Source organism: Pseudorasbora parva, chromosome 3, assembly GCF_024679245.1.
Source record: "Pseudorasbora parva isolate DD20220531a chromosome 3, ASM2467924v1, whole genome shotgun sequence".
NCBI lineage: Eukaryota > Metazoa > Chordata > Actinopteri > Cypriniformes > Gobionidae > Pseudorasbora > Pseudorasbora parva.
Genome location: NC_090174.1, coordinates 52,540,843 through 52,559,201, shown reverse-complemented (window position 1 = coordinate 52,559,201; position 18,359 = coordinate 52,540,843). Strand labels below are relative to the sequence as shown.

Below are 18,359 nucleotides of genomic sequence, written 5' to 3'. Positions count from 1 at the left end.
AGAAAGTGCAATGTGCAATATGGAATAATATGTTTTCTGAAGAAAATAATTGCCAATATACACACACACACACACACACACACAAAACGTACTATAATTATATTTATTTTTTTATTTAGCTTTGATTTTATTTTAACTTTAGCTTGAGTAATTTTATCTCTTCAGAAAAAACGAAAACTAAAAAAACGAATTATATATATATATATATATATATAAAATAGTGTGTGTGTGTGTGTGTGTGTGTGTGTGTGTGTGTGTGTGTGTGTGTGTGTGTGTGTGTGTGTGTATATATATATTAGTTTTCCATCTAATATTTATATTTAATTTCAGCCTTATTTTAATTAACAAAAACTAGTTTAGAGTTTCAGTTAACAACAACACTGCTAAACTACCATTTTAAATTGACCAAGTACTTAAATATAAAAAAACGTGATAATCCAAAATACCAATCCCATGCCATGCCTTGGTTATTGATGATGAAGATACATTTTAAAATGACCAAATATTCAATAAATCAACTTGGCCAATACACAACTTTCTAGCACTAATTATAAATGTATATTTTTGAACACAAAAAGATTAACATGCTGAAGCTGCATTAAAACTCACAAATGGGATACATTTTTTAATGATGATGATGATGATGGCACATATTAATTACCTGCTGTACTCCTGTGGGTATGGAGAAGAGTACCACGTCTGAATTTCATACTTTCCAAACTCTATTACTGATGGACAGCGCATCTGGGGGTCGGGTGGACCAGTCACCCCGACTTTCTATAAGAGTTCAAGTACAAGAAAGTTAAGAAAAAGATCCCAGGGGACACATTTATCAACATTTAGAGTCTAAATGTTTATTTTAGAGTCTAGTAGACCACTATGGCAATTTCCCATAGTGTCTTCTGCCAAACACAGAAGAGAACAAAGTCACTGTTTTACAAAAGAAATCCATCAAGGCTCTGACTTTTGTTCTAAAAATCAAGAATAGTTTTTTACAACTATTACAGCGTACAGCTTGCCACATAGGCTTACAGGATTATTATTAGCTCTCATCTACAGATCAACTGGAAATTGAGAGCATCTACTTGACATGCCAGCCTGCAGCCACTCAGCAGTGATCACACACATTTCTGCTCTGTATCACACTGGCATATGCAATTCATTCATTCCATATACAAAATAAGGGAGAAACAGCTTGTGTTGCAGATCGTCTCATTTTGGTTGTGAAAATATAAAGGTGCATGAATTGTAAAATATTCATGTTCTAGAGCAAGTACCGGTACTTTAAAGTTAACTTAAAACAAATACAAATCTGAGCATGTCTATACTTAGTTCTAGCAATCAGGCTGCATGTGAATCAGTGTAAATGTGGATAGTCACATTCAGATACACTCATCACAGCACTAGAAAGAAATTCAAAGACGGTAAACAAATCAAAGCTATTAATCATTGCTCACTTGTGAGGTTTGTTTTTATAAATAAATAAAAAGGTGCCTGAAAATGTAATGGCAGAATTGAAATGTTTAAAATTTGTCAAAATCAAGTTGAACAAAATAATTGTCATCGCCTAAATCTCGCTTCTATGAATTTCTATTCTTCTATCTTTTTCATATAGTGAAAACACATGGAGATTTCTGGATGTCAAGTTACTGCAACCTATTGAAAATTAATAAAAACAATTAGTAAAACTATATTTTATTAGATGATAAATCAGGATTTAAACCTGGTTGTGCGCACTAAACAAAATTGTATTACTAAACTGCCAACCATAACTTTGAGAGTAAAGGCCTTTTGCACAGAGTCCGAAATTTTCGCTAGCGTTTTTCCGTATTCATGATCTGTATTCATGCACACTGAGTCCGATGCTTATTAAAGAATGCGTTATGGGGGGAAAAACCCGAACAGAGCCTGGCAGTAAGGTATGGATCCGCACCCACACGCGACTTGGTGTGCTATAATTATAGCTGTGATATAATAATATATAGATTTACTCTTATATTCCTGTACACATACAAAAATATTATTTAGGGGGATTAATTTCCATATTTAAATGCATCTGTCCCTCCCTGAACTTTGCAGTGTAAATGTTATAGTGCAAACAAATTCAGTCTTATTGTGAAACCACAGCATGGTATTCTTCCTTTCTGGCTGCTCAACACAAGCGTGTTGGCTCTTTCTGACGCTGTGCGCGAATATGATTGTCTCTCTCTGGGTTAGCGAGTGTTTTTCTTCGACTGATAGCCTCAGGCAGTCAAAGAGTGGCTGCTTCTGCTGGGAGCTTCAAATCACACACCCCAATCAGCCAATCGTTCTACAAATGTGCATTTGTGTTTGCGTGCGCATCACTGAGAGAGAAACCAGCTGTCAGGATAATGGAAACTCTCAAATCCCCACGTCACATTCTGCAGAAATAAAGGCCTTCACAGCTTCCAATTCTTCACTAATATAGCACAAGAACATTCTGTGACTGCAAACAAGCAATGGGCACCCCGAACATCTACCATAGGGTTAGTAGACAGAAGGATTCTGTTTGATTTTTATTAAGAGCTGTCAAAGATTACACATTAGTGTATAGATTTGATTAAATGTTTAATATTTTATTAAAAATGTCAATAACACAATTGTTAAATTTGACTGTTTTCATTCTGTTCTGTGCGATTTCTAAATCCTGAGCTGCAGTGCAAGTGTCTCAAACACAGTCCCTAGAGGAGCATGTATCTCAGTAAATGGAGAATGGCATTCTTTTCAGATTATCTATTAATCAAATTCAGATGGAACAGTAATGTGCATTAATAAGGCAAAATTTAATGATGTTTCCTTTTTGTACCTGTAGTGCCAGTTCCTGAATGTGCCTGAAGAGCTCCACGTCTTTCTCAGTTAGGTTTTCATGTCCTGGCAGCTTGTCTTCGTCCTCCCGCCAGTTTTCTCCACACTCCTGATTGTCTGTGATGCAAACAGACACCAAGATGGTTAAAACAGCCAGAGAGTGAGTGTGAGCACAAAACTGAAGGTACAAAGCAAACACTAATAAATGAGTCACATTTAATTCATACTTTCCATTTTACACTGTAAACTAGTCGTGTTGAACTAGTCACAGTGAGAATAATTTATAATAATTATTATGTCTTCATATGTCAGATAACAGTAAAGACAATTATAATGTTACAAAACTGTTTTTCTGTTTCAAATAAATACATTGCAGACACATACATTGATTCATGACCGTTTGAAGATTTATTTGAGGTTTGAAAACAAACCTGGAAGAGAAGACAATGCTGAATAAATTCATAGTTTTTATTATTTTTGGACCTAAATGTATTTTCGATGCTTCAAGAGATTCTAATTAACCCACTGATGTCACATATGGACTACTTTGATGATGTTTGTATTCCCTTTCTGGACATGGACAGTAAAGTGTGCATACACTTGCATACCCTCTCGGACTAAATATAAAACTGTGTAAATATAAATATAACACTATTTCATTTTTTTTTTTTGTAATCTGAAGAAATGGTTGGGATTTTTGCCACTGTTTGCGCCAAGAAAATATGAGTACAGAATCTGTGTTTACATTTCAACTTCATGTGATTTGAATTAATATTGTTTGTATTGTGTGATGTTTTTAAAGTATATCTTCCATTTTCCACTGAATTGGGTGGTAAGGTTATTTTTTTTTATTCTTTTATGTAACTCTTTTATTATAGAAGCCTATTTGATTGTGTTTTTCTGAGGCTCTCAAGAATGCATGCAGCTCTCACTTGTACCCAAAAACATGGGGAATGATACTAAATTTATATCATCATTGACATCATTATCGCAATAAATACCAGAATATATTGCGATATATTTCTAAATTCGATATTGCCTATCCTTAGTTCAAAACAATATCTTAAAAGTTACTTTTCAAGTCAGCAAAATGTTGCTCCTAAATATACCTTTTAGTTTTTTGAATTCACCACAAACATGATATTTTGAGAGAAATTCTTAATGTGTCCTCTTGTGATTGGATCACCTAAAATGGATGTTGAAAGGTAAAAAAACAAAAAACTAAGAAAAAAGAAGAAGCTAAACTGACCGATCTCACCTCCTGTCCGGTCATCGTGTTCACCCTTGCGGTTGCACTTCTTGCGTATACGATATTGCTGGGAATAGTCCACTACTTCAGCGCGGGCTTTCCTCCCGTCCGGGGACGGCGTGAAGAACTTGCTGAGGGCGTCGATCAGACCCTTTGTTTTCTTATTAAAACGCAGGCCACCATGCTCAGAATCTTCTTCTCGGAGAGAGAACAACATGCGATCGTCACCTGGGTAACCTTCGCATGAGGAGCTCGAGGAAGAGTGGGGGGAGGAGGAGCCTTGCGAGCACTGATCCACGCCTCCGACACCCCGCCTTCTCCTGCCACGTCCACCACCTCGAAGCTTCTTAAAAGGTCGGCCCGGTCTGAAGACAAGAGAACTTGTAGTAGTCTTATGAAAATTTATGCAAATAATTCTCAACAGTTCTGTAATCAGGGTCATTAGGAGAATCAAACTGTTTAATATACCTGCCCTTTGGCCGCCCCAGTGGTGCGTTGTATCGCCGTTTGATTTGTGCTGCTTTTTCATGTAAGAGCTTTCTTCCCTTTTTTCTTGGCCGACATATCTGACAGATCCACATGCCTGCAGAGCAGCAATCAAAAATAATTACTTGCAAGTATAATTACAAAGAAAACAAATTTTTGTGTGAAGGAATTCATCTGCAGTTAATAGAGAGAATGCTACAAATCAAAAATATATTGTGAGCCCTAGAAACAAATCCACTGATTACACTGTAGCAGAAATGGCCTGCGTTTAAGTGTGTGGACATTGGGCACTCACCTTTTGGCATTCGCATCAGTGGGGGGTCACAACACTCCATGTGGAAACCTCGGTCACAGGAGTCACAGAACAACATGTTGTCCTGTAAAATACAAACACACAGACAAACACGAGTTAAGGACCCTAATTATGAATGTTTGCCATTTTGAATGCTAGAGGAGTTTGTGACAATTTTATCAATCATTTGATTATTATTTTATTAATCATTTGATTATTCAATTTCTGTTTATGTTTCTATTGTTCATACTTTCCTTTTTGTTCCTATTTGTAATTACAAAAATAAAACAAAATAATAATAGTGTGATATACACTGTTTCTTTTAGGGGTGTGAATAGTCACTGGCCTTGCAGTTCATTTAAATTACGATTCTCATGCCAACAATTTGATATCACGTTGCTCTGCAACCTTAATTTTACTGCACATAATACAAGCAGTCAGATATATATGAACACTTTTAATTTTATCTGCTCCAAGAAAGTATACTTCCTTAATGTAGCAAACATCAAACAACTTAAATCTGAACACAACTTAAGTCAAACAAATTCAACTTAAGTAGTGTATTAATTTACAATAATGCTCACACACTTATGCGCAAGCACATGCTTGCACACTGTAAAGGTTAAAACATGGGTGCGCTTATTACTCATTGTGTTTCGCCTCCCTATTACTCATTGTGTTGCCATTTTACGCTAGTGAGAGAAACACGTATGTGATGAATGATGTCAGAGAAACATCAGTAGGCTATCGATTATTATAGCATGAAATGATTAATTTAAACAACCCTGGTTTACCATATTAGATTAAATAAATGCAGCTTTGGTAAGCATGAGACTTCTTTTAGAAACAGAAAAATCTTACAAGCACCTTTTGAACGGTAGTGTGAATTAACATGATCTGGCAGCAACAATGAGAAAGACCCTGGAAAAACCTACTGCATTTTTTCCTTGGTCCTGGCAGCTGCTGCAGGTCTTGCACTCGATACACTGCCACCACAGAGCTTTGACCCGTGCTGTGAGCTCCGGAGAGAACTTTAAACAGGATGGGTGCCCTAAGAAGACAGAATGAGACAGCCTTAAATAACCTGAATAAAGCCTCGTCCCGGAGAAAAGACATTCTGCAATTTAAAAAAAAAAAACACACATGCTTAATTATTTTCAGGGTCTCTGTAGAGTTTTGAAAAACAAATTTAAACCCTTTTTTTAAGACCTGCACAATTAAAAGTAATGTTGTACATCTATACAGAACAAACCAATACAATACAATCTCACATACTCACATGTTCTTTTAAATAGCTTTTATCCAATACACACCCATGTGCCAAAACTGGTTTCCATAACAGCATATTAATACAATACATATGGATTAGAGGACAGCCGCTATAAAATTGTTAAACAGTTGTCACTGTGATATGGTGTGTGAATAGTTCTTGACGTGTTTTTAATATTTAAAAATAAATGTATAAAATAGTTCAAATTAACTTTCACTCCTTCCTTACCGCTGTTCCCACAGTCTGCACAGGAGATTAACTCTTCGGGTTTCTTGTCGCGATTCTGTTCCTTGGTCCCCAAACAGAAACTACAGATGGGTATGGGCTCTGCCACAGGCTGAGAGATAGAAAAAGGAAAGACAGCAAATAAGACACAGATCCAAATTATACAGTGAAACAGAGGTCTGAATATTGTGTAAATTAGCTCAGCTGAGGACAGGATGGATGAATTAATTGCCCTTTATGAACCGTATTACGTTCTGCTTCATTCAGCTCTGAACTAAGGACATTGCTTATACCGCTCCACAGAGACCGATTTAGAAAAGCCCGAAGCAAATAGACTGACTTTGACATTATTGTTTAGGAAAGGATGGGGGGGACAGTAAAAATTAGTGGCATCAAAAAGTCCCCCCCAAAAATTCTGTGGTTCAGAGTTGATCATCAAAGAGACTGCAGTGGGCATGATCACAGTGAATGTGTGGGACTAGAGGTGGGATTATTGTCAGGGTGTGGGCAACAAAAGCATGTGTTGATGCTTATTCTAAGCCACACCATCTGACATTTGCTTCTGGAGCACCATTAATCTTTCAGTGTGTCCAAGAGAGACCCACCCACAATGCAGTATGCATCATACACCATGCACACAGCACACAAACAAACAGATACATGTGAATGCAAGGAGAAGTTCAAGAATAACTAAACGTAAATTGCTTTAAAGACATTGAAGAGAACATTGCAGAAGTACAAATATGAAGATTGCTACTATGGTTTTAAAATCAAGTGTAAATAGGCTTTAATGGCAGTAGTTGTAAAGAAAGACACAATGGGTATTTGATTGGAGACTGGAAGTGTGTTCATATTGTGTTCTTGACTGGCTAGTAAGAAATGGCAGATTTAGGCTGGGAGAAAAAAAAAGGTCAGTGCACATATGAGGCTGTTTCTAAGGTGTGTGTGTGTGTGTGTGTGTGTGTGTGTGTGTGTGTGTGTGTGTGTGTGTGTGTGTGTGTGTGTGTAGGGAGGAGAGGACAGTGTGATTTATTGAGTTCATTTTCCTCTGACTCAGGTCCACACACATCCATACTCAAGGGTGGGACTCAAAGAAAGAAAACCAAACCCTTACATACAGTTATCTTAGCCAAGAGATCCAATCAGAACTAGGTTAAACAGAATACTGTTGTATACTTCAAACCTTAAGAGATCTTTTAATGTCTTTCCTCTATCCGCAGTGGCAGAACTCAGGCTTCACAAAACCAAAATACAACAGGCTAGAAATATTGCTGCATCTCATCTGAAGCACAAAATTAAAAAATCCAAATGTTTACAATAATTACAAATATATACATATACATACATAAATACACGAAATGCAAATATCTTTGAAAATGTACATTAATGTGTTTGCATTCATATATACATAACTATACAATTATTAAAAGCTGAATAATTCTAAATGAACTCCATTGTTTTGACAGGAAAATCCAACAAAAAATATGGTTTACATGTAGCGCATCGATTCAGCGTGATATTTAAGGCTCTCTCTCATTCTCAGCAAAGCAACTAGTTTACAGTACGCCAAATACAGGTACACTGCGCATCCATGGAGCTGAACCGAAACAGTTTCACTCTCCATCAAGTGATCAGTGAGTGAAAATATATGTTAATTTGTTAATATATGTTAATAACTATCTTTATATGTTAATAACTTATTCTTAGCCTCTTAACACACACCCTGGCAGGTAAAATTAAGCATTTTTTAGCCCATGGCTAATGATAGATATTATTTAGTCACCCAGAGTGAAGATTTACTCGCATATAAAAATATTTACTCACATTTTTTATTTGTTAAATACAGTAAAAACAGTAATATTTTGAAACCTTATTTTAAAAACAAAAACTTTTTTTTAATAATCTATTTTACAAGGTAATGTATTTCTCTGGTGGCAAACCAGATTTCTAGCAGGTAGCAGCCATTAATCCAGTCTGAAGTGTCTCATGATGTGCTGAAAAATATATATTCTGGAAACAGTGTTCAGATTCCTGATTGTTTTTTAGGAATCTTTGATGTAAAGAAACAGCATTTATTAAAATATAATTATAAAAGTGTTTATGGTTACTTTTGACAAGGCAATTTAATGCATCTGTACTGAATAAAACTATTCACTTAAAAACCTAATTGACTTCAAACTTTTGAACAGTAGTGTATATTTATTAGGGATGTGTGCAATGACCAATTTTATAACCTTTTAAACTAAAATGTGACGTGCTTGCCTTGCATTATGATCATTGTATTAAACTTGTGCGTTCACTTAAGCAACGTTAGCCGTTAGACATATTTATTCAAATAAACTAAGGGTGCGTTCACACTTATAGTTCGGTTAGTTTGGTTAATTTGGTCCGGACCAAAAAGAAAACATATAGTCCTGGTCCGCTTAGTGTTAACTATGGCAATTTTAACAGCGAACCTAAAGTTACCGAACCAAAGGTATAGGGAGACGCTCACAACCTGATTGGTCGGCTAATATGACGTAGGAGCTCGCTTACCGAACATTCAAAACAATGCTGTGCTGGATTAAACGCAATCATTTTATGCGTGTACATATGGCATTATTTTTACCCGTTGAGAACTCATGAAGAGCTCATAAAATGTTCAAAACAGCACCATGATTTCCTCCGTTGTAGGCTATGCTGAAAAGAGACCGTCTCTTATGCAAAAGAGACGGCGCAGTTCTGTCGTCTGTACTGACTAATGGGCAACACAGGTCCTTTCATGAGAAGAACCAGCAGGTATGCTTTTTGTGCGTTTCTTCTAGCATTTTCGAAACATGCTCGTCGGACCAAATATTGATGAGGCACTTCCTTGTTGCTCTACGTTTGCCCTCTAACGTACATTATAAACACAACCAAACACAAACAAAGTGACAGAAAGGAAACTTTAAGCACTTTTAGACACCAGGCTCAGCAAACGGTCCTGTGCCTCATACTTACGCCATTGCGTGACGAAACACGCCTCTACCACGTGTCTAATCCAGTAGCCCCGCCCACCGACTCATTGAGCTGATCGGCTCGTGCTAGCTGGTCAACAACAATAAACATGCCTAGAAAGATAGCAATATATTGCGCTGTTCCTGGTTGTGGAAGAACACAGTTGCTGCACAAGCTTCCTTCAGATCCTAACATTAAGAATGTGTGGTTGAACTTTTTTTAATGAAGTTCCAGCTCACGTGGGGAAGACATGTTCACTTAATCTCTGGTGGATGCTGGATTTGGATCTGACAGGATTGGTGCAACATACTTATGTGAGTAAAACGTGTTTTTATATGTAATAGTATTGCATTGTTATAGATCGTTTTGCTTATGTGTACGTGTCTAACAGAGCATACCTTTAGCACGCTGGACTCAGACACGTATGGGCCAGGGCTTGCAAAGCCCGGCAGGTCAATGACTCATTATATTCCGTTCTTGTTCTGCTATTCTTTCTCTCGAGTTAAAATCTGAAGGGCGGGCTATGTGTAATATAAAAATAATAGTCCAATGAGAAAAGGTCGATGAGAAATAAATAATTGTGTTTGTTTGATAAAGACGTTCACAAGCCCTGTGGTTGAGATAATCTTTCTGGTTGCTGCTTCTCCCTCAATCTCTCCTCTCCCTCGTGAACTGACAGGGGAGCTTAAGCTCATCAAAACCCAGCGTTTTGGAGAGAGCCTCAAAACCAGTGTAGAAAATAGCCTATTACTTATTAGTTATGATGTTTTTGAATGTAAAAACCACACGAACATCATTAGTTAACCTCAGACAACAGTATAAAAAAATAAAGCCAGTTCATGACACCTTTAAAACTTATTCTCGTTTTGAAGAGCAGATTCCAGCACTCTACTCATGATGATTACGGTGTCATTTTCGGTGTAAATTGAGGGGAAAAAAGCAGAATCAGCTGCAAATATCGGCAGCCTGTACATGTAACCGGCTAAGGCTAAGGAAGAAAAAAAAAACAGGAAAAAAAGAATTCTGTTTTGGCACAAAAAAAAAAAAAAAAAAAAACACACTGGTTGATCCCTAGTCTGGCCTTGACTGAGCTTCATGTGTGTGTGCGTGCGCGTGTACTATAAGTAGTATACAAAAGTGTGTATGTGTGTACACACTTTTTTGTAACCTACTTATACTACTACTGCAACCACACACACAAAACTTAGGATAAAGCTTGATAGCACGCGATAATTGTTTTTGTTCAGAACAAGTCAGGACAAGTAGCGAACTTGGGCCGTTTGTGGACACACCTTCAGTTCATACAACAACTCTTTCATTCTTCAAAAAGACCAGCAAAACAACTTCGATGAGAAGAGCAAACTATTCACAGGATGAAATTAAAAGCACAACTGGCAGGCAGCAGACCACCACAGGAAATCTAAAAATATTTCATGTAGGAGAGAAAAAATAATTCTTACAGAAGCACATCTGACAGGACAAAAGCCACCCCCTCACACACACACACACACACACACACACGCATTCATGCATCAATCTGCCAGTTTTTGCCCATTCTAATGTAGCCTTCAATTTCCTGTTAATGTACACAAAGCTGAGTGCATGTTGTGCGTGGGCAATCAGACATTGGAAACCCGAATGAGTAGATGGGGATACAGCACGAACGGCAGGGGGAGGGAGAACAAAACCCACTGTCCTTGTCTCTAGCTCTGTCAAGGTTCTCATTAACATGTGAAACTCATTTCTGCATTCACCTGACTATGCAGCCCCCTACCCATCACCCACAAGCCCCTGCGCTTGAACCTCACTGATCAACGCACAGAGGGAGACAGATGGACTCGCTCACACACACTATAAAAAACACAACCAAACACAAACAAGTGACAGAAAGGAAACTGAAAGCAAACAACAAGAGGGCAGACATGCTGATGCAACAATAATACTGTCAAACGACAAAACAAGCTCTCACTGTGCCACTGGTTCTGCATACAACCAAAACAACAACATATCTTTCAGCACAGAATATGAAGTGTTTTTAGCCTTGATCTTAAGTTGAATTGTCATGCATGGTATTAGACAACATTTTTACAAATACTCCCACCAGAAATGCAGAAGTATCCCATCAATATCAAATCTAAAATGTAAACTTGATTATATTGGATCATTGGTAGCGGTATTAGTAAGTCCGTCCATTATTAGAATGATTTACTTCAGAAGTTATGAAAAATAGACACCATTCAACAGACAAAGACAGCAGAGCTGCACGATTCTGGATAAATTGACAATCATGTTTCTTGTTTAAAACAGAGATCACGATTCACCCATAATACTAAATAGAATAAAAATTAAATGACATCTCATTTACTAAAGGTTCTGACAAAATGTTAATTGCTGTATCTGGTTTAAAATATTTAAGAAATATAAATTAACGATTTTTTAAAAATCGGTTTCAATGAATGATTCAAAGACTCGCACGAAGACTTCAACTTGTTACACTACTGGATAAGGCAGCGGTTTTGAACAAATCTTTTGAATGAATGATCAATCTTTTGACCACAATCTTATAACGATTCATTGTCCAACTCAAATGGATAGACATTCATCAAACAAATTTCCTCTATTTCTAAAAGATTGGGAGTAACTGCCAAAATGCCTCCTGCTGACTCGAGATCTCCTGTCACCAGCTGTATCTATATGCAATAATATTAAACCATTTGTCTATAAAGCATTTCTGCTATTTGCAATGCAGAAGAAAGACTTCGCTCTTACGGTGCTACAGCAGACAAGACGAAAGCCCCCGCTTAATTTTTGCCGATCACGGAAAGAACTAAACATTCAAACGTTTGGGTACACTTTAGTTTACTGACATTAAATCTAATTTTATTTTTTATTACGATTTTGGCTTCCAAGGAATATATAAAGCGGATATTTGGTAAAACTATTAAAAACTAGTCGCATTCCATATAGCATAGTATTCTTCACAGCAGTCCCCAAATGTAACATCTTAAAAACCAATTTGACATCATTTAACATCAGCATTCTCTATTGTTGCCAAATTGTAGGGCATGTTTGAAAATAAAAAGTTATTAAAAAGCACAATAATCAGCACAAGAGACGCTGTTCCCAAGGCTGCTTTGTGTGTGCACGTTCTGAAACAGTTCGCAGTTAGACAAGCAAACTATTTAGGCTTCGGGTTGGCGTCCAAACGATCAGAAACACAAAAATATGTCAAAATTACCAGCTTGGAGAGTAATCACTTAAACAGAGTTTATGTCTTAAGTGGATGTAAACAGCTGGGGGAAATATGTCAATATATTGTCTTAAAGTGACTATTAAATAGACCATTATTATAATATATTAAACCTGCTGACGGTTATACCATTAATGTTAATCAAACAAAGAGGCAAAGAGAAAATCACTCGCAGGGCTTCTTGACTGAATAACATTAGCTTTAATAAGCATTCATTTATCAATTTATACAGTGAAAACTATGCAGTTATTTTTTATTTGATTACAGAGTTAGATTTATTTTGCAGGCTAAATTACTTACCCGAACAGTAATGTTAGTAGACCTTCCTTTAAAAAAAATAAAAGCACTGTTTATTTAATTTGTATATTTGTGTTATTGTATTTATTTGTCAGTTTGTTTCTTTGTTCTTGTTGTACATCATATATGTATGAAAAATAAATAAAAAAATTGGCTGCACTCTGGTGCATTTACAAATAGATCTTTTATATGCATTTGTTTCATTCAAACATTGCTGTTTCTTTTACTAAATTATATTAATTTTACGTTTCAAAATATAAAGCAATGTTAATTCTGTTCTTAATTTGTTTTTGTTGTTTATAAAAAAATATAACAAAAAGAATCAATAAGAATACCATTTAAGTATCGGATCAATAAGCAGTATTGGTTAGAGTTAGGGCTGTGAGACATGACCAAAATCTAACACGATAGAAGTCATCTCATATCCTAATAATGATATAGAATAGATCACGCTATAATACCCTTTCTGTCAATTCAAACACAATTAACAGTTCCATAGGCCTATAAATTGACCACATGAAAAGGACTATTTGTTTTTACATTTTTAAGGGATATACTCATTCATGTGTGATTATTTCTCTCCCTTTCTTTAGAAGTGTTCCCGGACAAGCAACATTGTCGAGCCCTGGCTAAATAATGGACAACCTCGTAAAGCTCAAGTCCATCACAGGATATGATGATCATTCAATAATAATTAATAATTTGTTATATTTATATAGCGCTTTTCTAATCTCTTCAACCACCACCAATGTGCAGCATCCACCTGGATGATGCGACGGCAGCCATATTGAGCCAGAACGCTCACCACACAACAGCTGATTGGTGGAGAGGAGACCGAGTGATGAAGCTAATCAGGAGAGGGGTATGATTAGGAGGCCATGATGGACAGAGGCCAATGGGCAAATTTGGCCAGGATAACGGGGTTACACCCCTACTCTTTATCGAAGGACATCCTGGGATTTATTAATGACCACAGAGTCAGGACCTCGGTTTAACATCTCATCCGAAGGACGGTGCTCTTTACAGTACAGTGTCCCCATCACTATACTGGGGTGTTAGGACCCACACAGACCACAGGGTGAGCGCCCCCTGCTGGCCTCACTAACACCTCTACCAGCAGCTACCTGCTTTTCCCAGTTGGTCTCCCATCCAGGTACTGACCAGGCTCAGCCCTGCTTAGCTTCAGTGGGAAACCAGTCTTGGGCTACAGGGTGATATGGCTGCTGGATGCCTGAGGTCAAGATAGAGTAACATGAAGAGATGCAGTTGCACAAAGCAAGGAGCAAAAATGGTTTAAGTAGGATACATTTATATATGTAAAAATTTCCCTTTATTAAACTAGTGCATGGTTGTAAAATATTTGGCCATCCGTATTACAAATTAGGGCTAAAAACTTTCTTTTTTCTCTCGATTATAATTGATTTTTATTTTTATGAACCAATATTGTTTTTTTTAAATCCCAAGAATCAACAAGTCATCCTGTTTTCAGTTGATGAATGAATGAACAGAACATTTTAGCATGCCTCCTATCCAATAAATCGCAATAAGCTTTGTGCGGTTACTTTTGATATCAAATAAAGTCTCAGCTTTCAAATTATGACCATTTTAGTACAAAATAAATAAAAAGCTGGGATAAACGATTATTTTTAAAACGATTAATCTAGCGATTATTTTTTCGATGCATCGATTAATCTAACGATTAATTTTTCCTGCCCGATTCGGTTACGATTCGATTCGATTACCGATTATCTCCCCATTAATTGCCTAATAGCAATTTATACATGTTGATTTAATTATCTGAATGAAAAAACGAATTCCTTAACATTGCAATATATGTTTATTGCTCTTAAAATTCCAAAGTAAGACTATACAAGAGCAATGCATTCAATAAAACCTTGAAAACATAAAGTAGGCTACACACACACACACACACACACACACACACACACACACACACACACAAATAAATATTAACCTACAACAAAGAAACATATTATACGATTTTTCTATGTATGCAACTCAGCCTACAGGCTATGCCCATCGATTAAATATCAACAAGTTGGTTAATCAAATCCGGGGACACACTGCAAGCGTGAGCGTCTCGGCTGCGTGGCGTGTCCGTTTTTGTTTCGGCTCACATGTTAACAGGTTGGAGTTTGCACACTGCCTGTGACGCGCGGAAAACGCGTGCATGCTGGAAATAGAAGAGCGCCTATTTTTCACGCGTGTTGGGAGCATCTCCGGGCAAAATAGAATAGGAAAAGATGTTTATATATCATTTTGACACGAATACATATTATTAAATTACATTTTCATGTTTGAAAGTCTGTAGGTTTACATAAATGCAAATATATAGGCCTAATTGTAATAATAAAAAACGTCAATTATCGATTTTGAAATATTGCAACTGTCAATACAGAACGAAATATTCTGTAGCCTATTTTGCCGTCAATACCATAGATATGTGGCTACTCCCGACGTTTTCTTTGCTGTATCAGTAGGCTATTTATGTTTAACATTAGGAATAGGGCTTCCCTCCGCATCAATAGCAGCAGCAGCGGCGCGTCAGACACGCTTCTAGTGTGCAAAGGCAGAGAAAACGCCACGCAGCCCCGTGGCTGACCCGCAACAGAAACGCCACGCGCATCCGCGGCATGACAGTGAAAACAGTTACATGTAGAGTGCATTATGGGCGCCAATATTCCGTTTAAAACCGGAATAGTCCTGGGATGAAACTGCTCACTTAGAGGATGGATACCCTCGGTCACATCAGCGCGATTAGATATTGAACATTTTAAATTTAAAACAGCTTATTATGTAGGTAACGTCAATGTGTCCGATGCTTTCACTTGATGCAAACGTTTGTTTTTGTGATTAAAATACATCAAATATTACCAAAACATCTGTCTTCCTGTGTGCAGAAATTTGTTTATGTAGCCGTGACAACAAAACGCGTGCGCGCATGCCTGTGATGCTCCGTGCGCACCGCGCGCCAACCCCATAGACTGTGGCCAACCCGCAAGTCTTGCACTTCTGAAAGTCTGAGGAGCCACTCGTGTTGCTACCATAGATATACATAATAAATAATATACTTAATTACATAATATACTTTATTATGTACATCTATGGTTGCTACTACTCTCCGGTGCCGCCATCTTTATTTTGAGTCTGACGAATCGACGCGCATATTTTGCGTCGACGTATTTTTTGCGTCGACGTCATCGATGACGTCGACGCGTTGTACCAGCCCTAGTGACATATCAAAGCAGATAGAGCAACCATTGACTACCATAGCAGTAGGGGGAAGTATTTTTTACAAACATTCTTCAAAATATCATCTTTTGTGTTCAGCAGAACAAAGAAACTCGTACAGGTTTGGAACAACTTGAGGGTGAGTAAATGATGACAATTCTCATTTTTGGGGGAGCTATCCCCTTTAATATTATAGTAATGTATTACCAGAGTCAGTCAAGAAGTAGGGTGGTCCATTGATTTCAACAGGATCATATAAAACCGGATATAACAGGCAAATATGTCAGAAGCAAAATTTATTTAAAGCTACACTGTGTAACTTTTTTAGTTTATTCTTAGCTAAAATCACTTAGTTCTTTCAAAAATATATGTGCTCATTAATGTATATTTACTTCTTTCAAGTAATAATGCATTCTCATAATTTTATAATATACCATTGAAAATACATAAGTGTTGAGGGTTCGGATGGCGGTCGCCATGTTGCTCCTCCATCTTGAAAGTACATTTGCCAAAGAGGGACATACCCGTAAATTCAAGCTTCGCTTTTCGCGTTTTTACACTCGATGGCACTGTGTCGAATGTGAAGAGGAGGATTGCTTGAGGCTGCTATATGATGATGGAGGATCATCACTCTTAAGCCCCTTTCACACTGCACGTCGGACCCGCAATATTCCCGGAACATTGCCGGGTCGCCTTTTGTGTGAAAGCAACCACGTCCCGGAATTGATTACCGAATTCGACCCCGGTCGGGGACCTAATAACATTGCGGGATATGTATCAGAGTCGCCAAGGAAGTGGAAAAGAGAATTAAGACGGCAACGCAACGGGCAAATCAACAAGACAAAAGTAAATACTGGAGTGGCCTTTCCAAGATGGAAAGAACTCATGAGGAGCAACGATTTTAAAAAGAACGCCGACATTGCCTGCTTTCTTCTCGACAGGTAATATTAATTCAGCCTATTTGTGTATATTGGAAGTTTTATTGTTGCCTGGCTAATTATATCATGGTGTGCTGTGCATAACACTAAACTACGTCTAGGATAGTTTTCCTCGCGTCAATGATGAAAAAGTATTGTTTACCTTATAACATAAATCCGTGTTCTATGACGGATAACATGAGATTAATATTTTAATTGCATTATAATTTGTTTGCCTTACGCTAGTGGTGTTGTACAATATACAGAATAACGATAGCACTGATAAAAGTTACTTTACTAAGAGCTTGCATTCGTCTGGGAACCTGATAGCTGATGTTAGCAATGAACTGGTTATTATTCAGTTCTATTATTCATTTTACATAGATTAACTTGATCATAGATCATTTGGTAAATTAAATAACTGCAAATTATAATAGTTTTCAAAAATTACCTCATCACTTGAGTTAACGCAACACTCACCGAAGAGATCGAACTGAAAGCCATGACTAAATCGGCCACCGTAGGAGTTGAAACGAAATCGAAATTGAGAGGAGCAGAAACAATTATTCACTGGATGGTCATATACCTTTTCACCACTAGATGGGAGAAAATATCACACAGTGTAGCGTTAATAAGTACAAATATTCCAAGTGTTCCTGGGCCAAATTATTAATTTGTGTGAAGAAAATCCCCAAAAACAATCAGCGTCTCCATCCACAGAACATCATGCACACATTCAAATGTCAAAAATTGCCAACGATGAAACATTGTGTCGCATTTCATAGTAAAATTGCTCTGGCTCTCTTAGGTCTCGTGACCAACTGCGTCATTATGTCAGTTTTGATTGTAAAATGTCATTTGCTCGTGTGTCTCGTGACCGATTGTGTCATGCTCAAATCGGGTGTATAATTTTAATGAGATATGACTGAAGTGCGTTCACAGAACGGTGGGATCATCATTTCTTTGCATGTTCTATAAATGAAGGATATCATATGACTTCAGAAGACTTGGAATGCAACATGAGTTAATACTTTCATACTGTTTTTAGTTAGCTTTTTCAATAAATACCTGTGACTGTACTTTTATGTGTTTTATATTGTTGGGAAGTGGGTAGGTTTAGGTTAGGAGTGGGGTTAGTTGCTCCAAAATATAAAAGTGGTCTATAAATATTGATATATCTGCTTTTACAAATGCAAATAATTAAATGTGTCTTGATGTGACACATTGGGCAAACAACTGAAATCAATGGAGTTCCCCGTTTAGTGACGCCTATGGGTGCCTTTAGCGGAAGGGCCTTGAACACGCTTCAAATTTTGACC

At 37.2% G+C, this 18,359-nt stretch overlaps 1 protein-coding gene across 3 annotated transcripts in view; it reads right to left on the bottom strand.

The window, feature by feature from the left end:
- The window catches only part of kat6a (K(lysine) acetyltransferase 6A), a 47,305-nt gene that overhangs the window by 12,043 nt on the left and 16,903 nt on the right, over window positions 1-18,359 (bottom strand). For 2 of the 3 annotated variants that reach the window (XM_067439433.1, XM_067439435.1), the window contains exons 3-9: window positions 6,352-6,460; window positions 5,789-5,904; window positions 4,857-4,938; window positions 4,544-4,658; window positions 4,076-4,440; window positions 2,828-2,943; window positions 662-777 (exon numbers count right to left, since the gene is read on the bottom strand). In XM_067439433.1, coding sequence (XP_067295534.1) covers window positions 662-777; window positions 2,828-2,943; window positions 4,076-4,440; window positions 4,544-4,658; window positions 4,857-4,938; window positions 5,789-5,904; window positions 6,352-6,460 — 1,019 coding nt within the window. The remainder of the gene's footprint in view (window positions 1-661; window positions 778-2,827; window positions 2,944-4,075; window positions 4,441-4,543; window positions 4,659-4,856; window positions 4,939-5,788; window positions 5,905-6,351; window positions 6,461-18,359) is intronic. The other variant, XM_067439436.1, reaches the window with a different exon arrangement.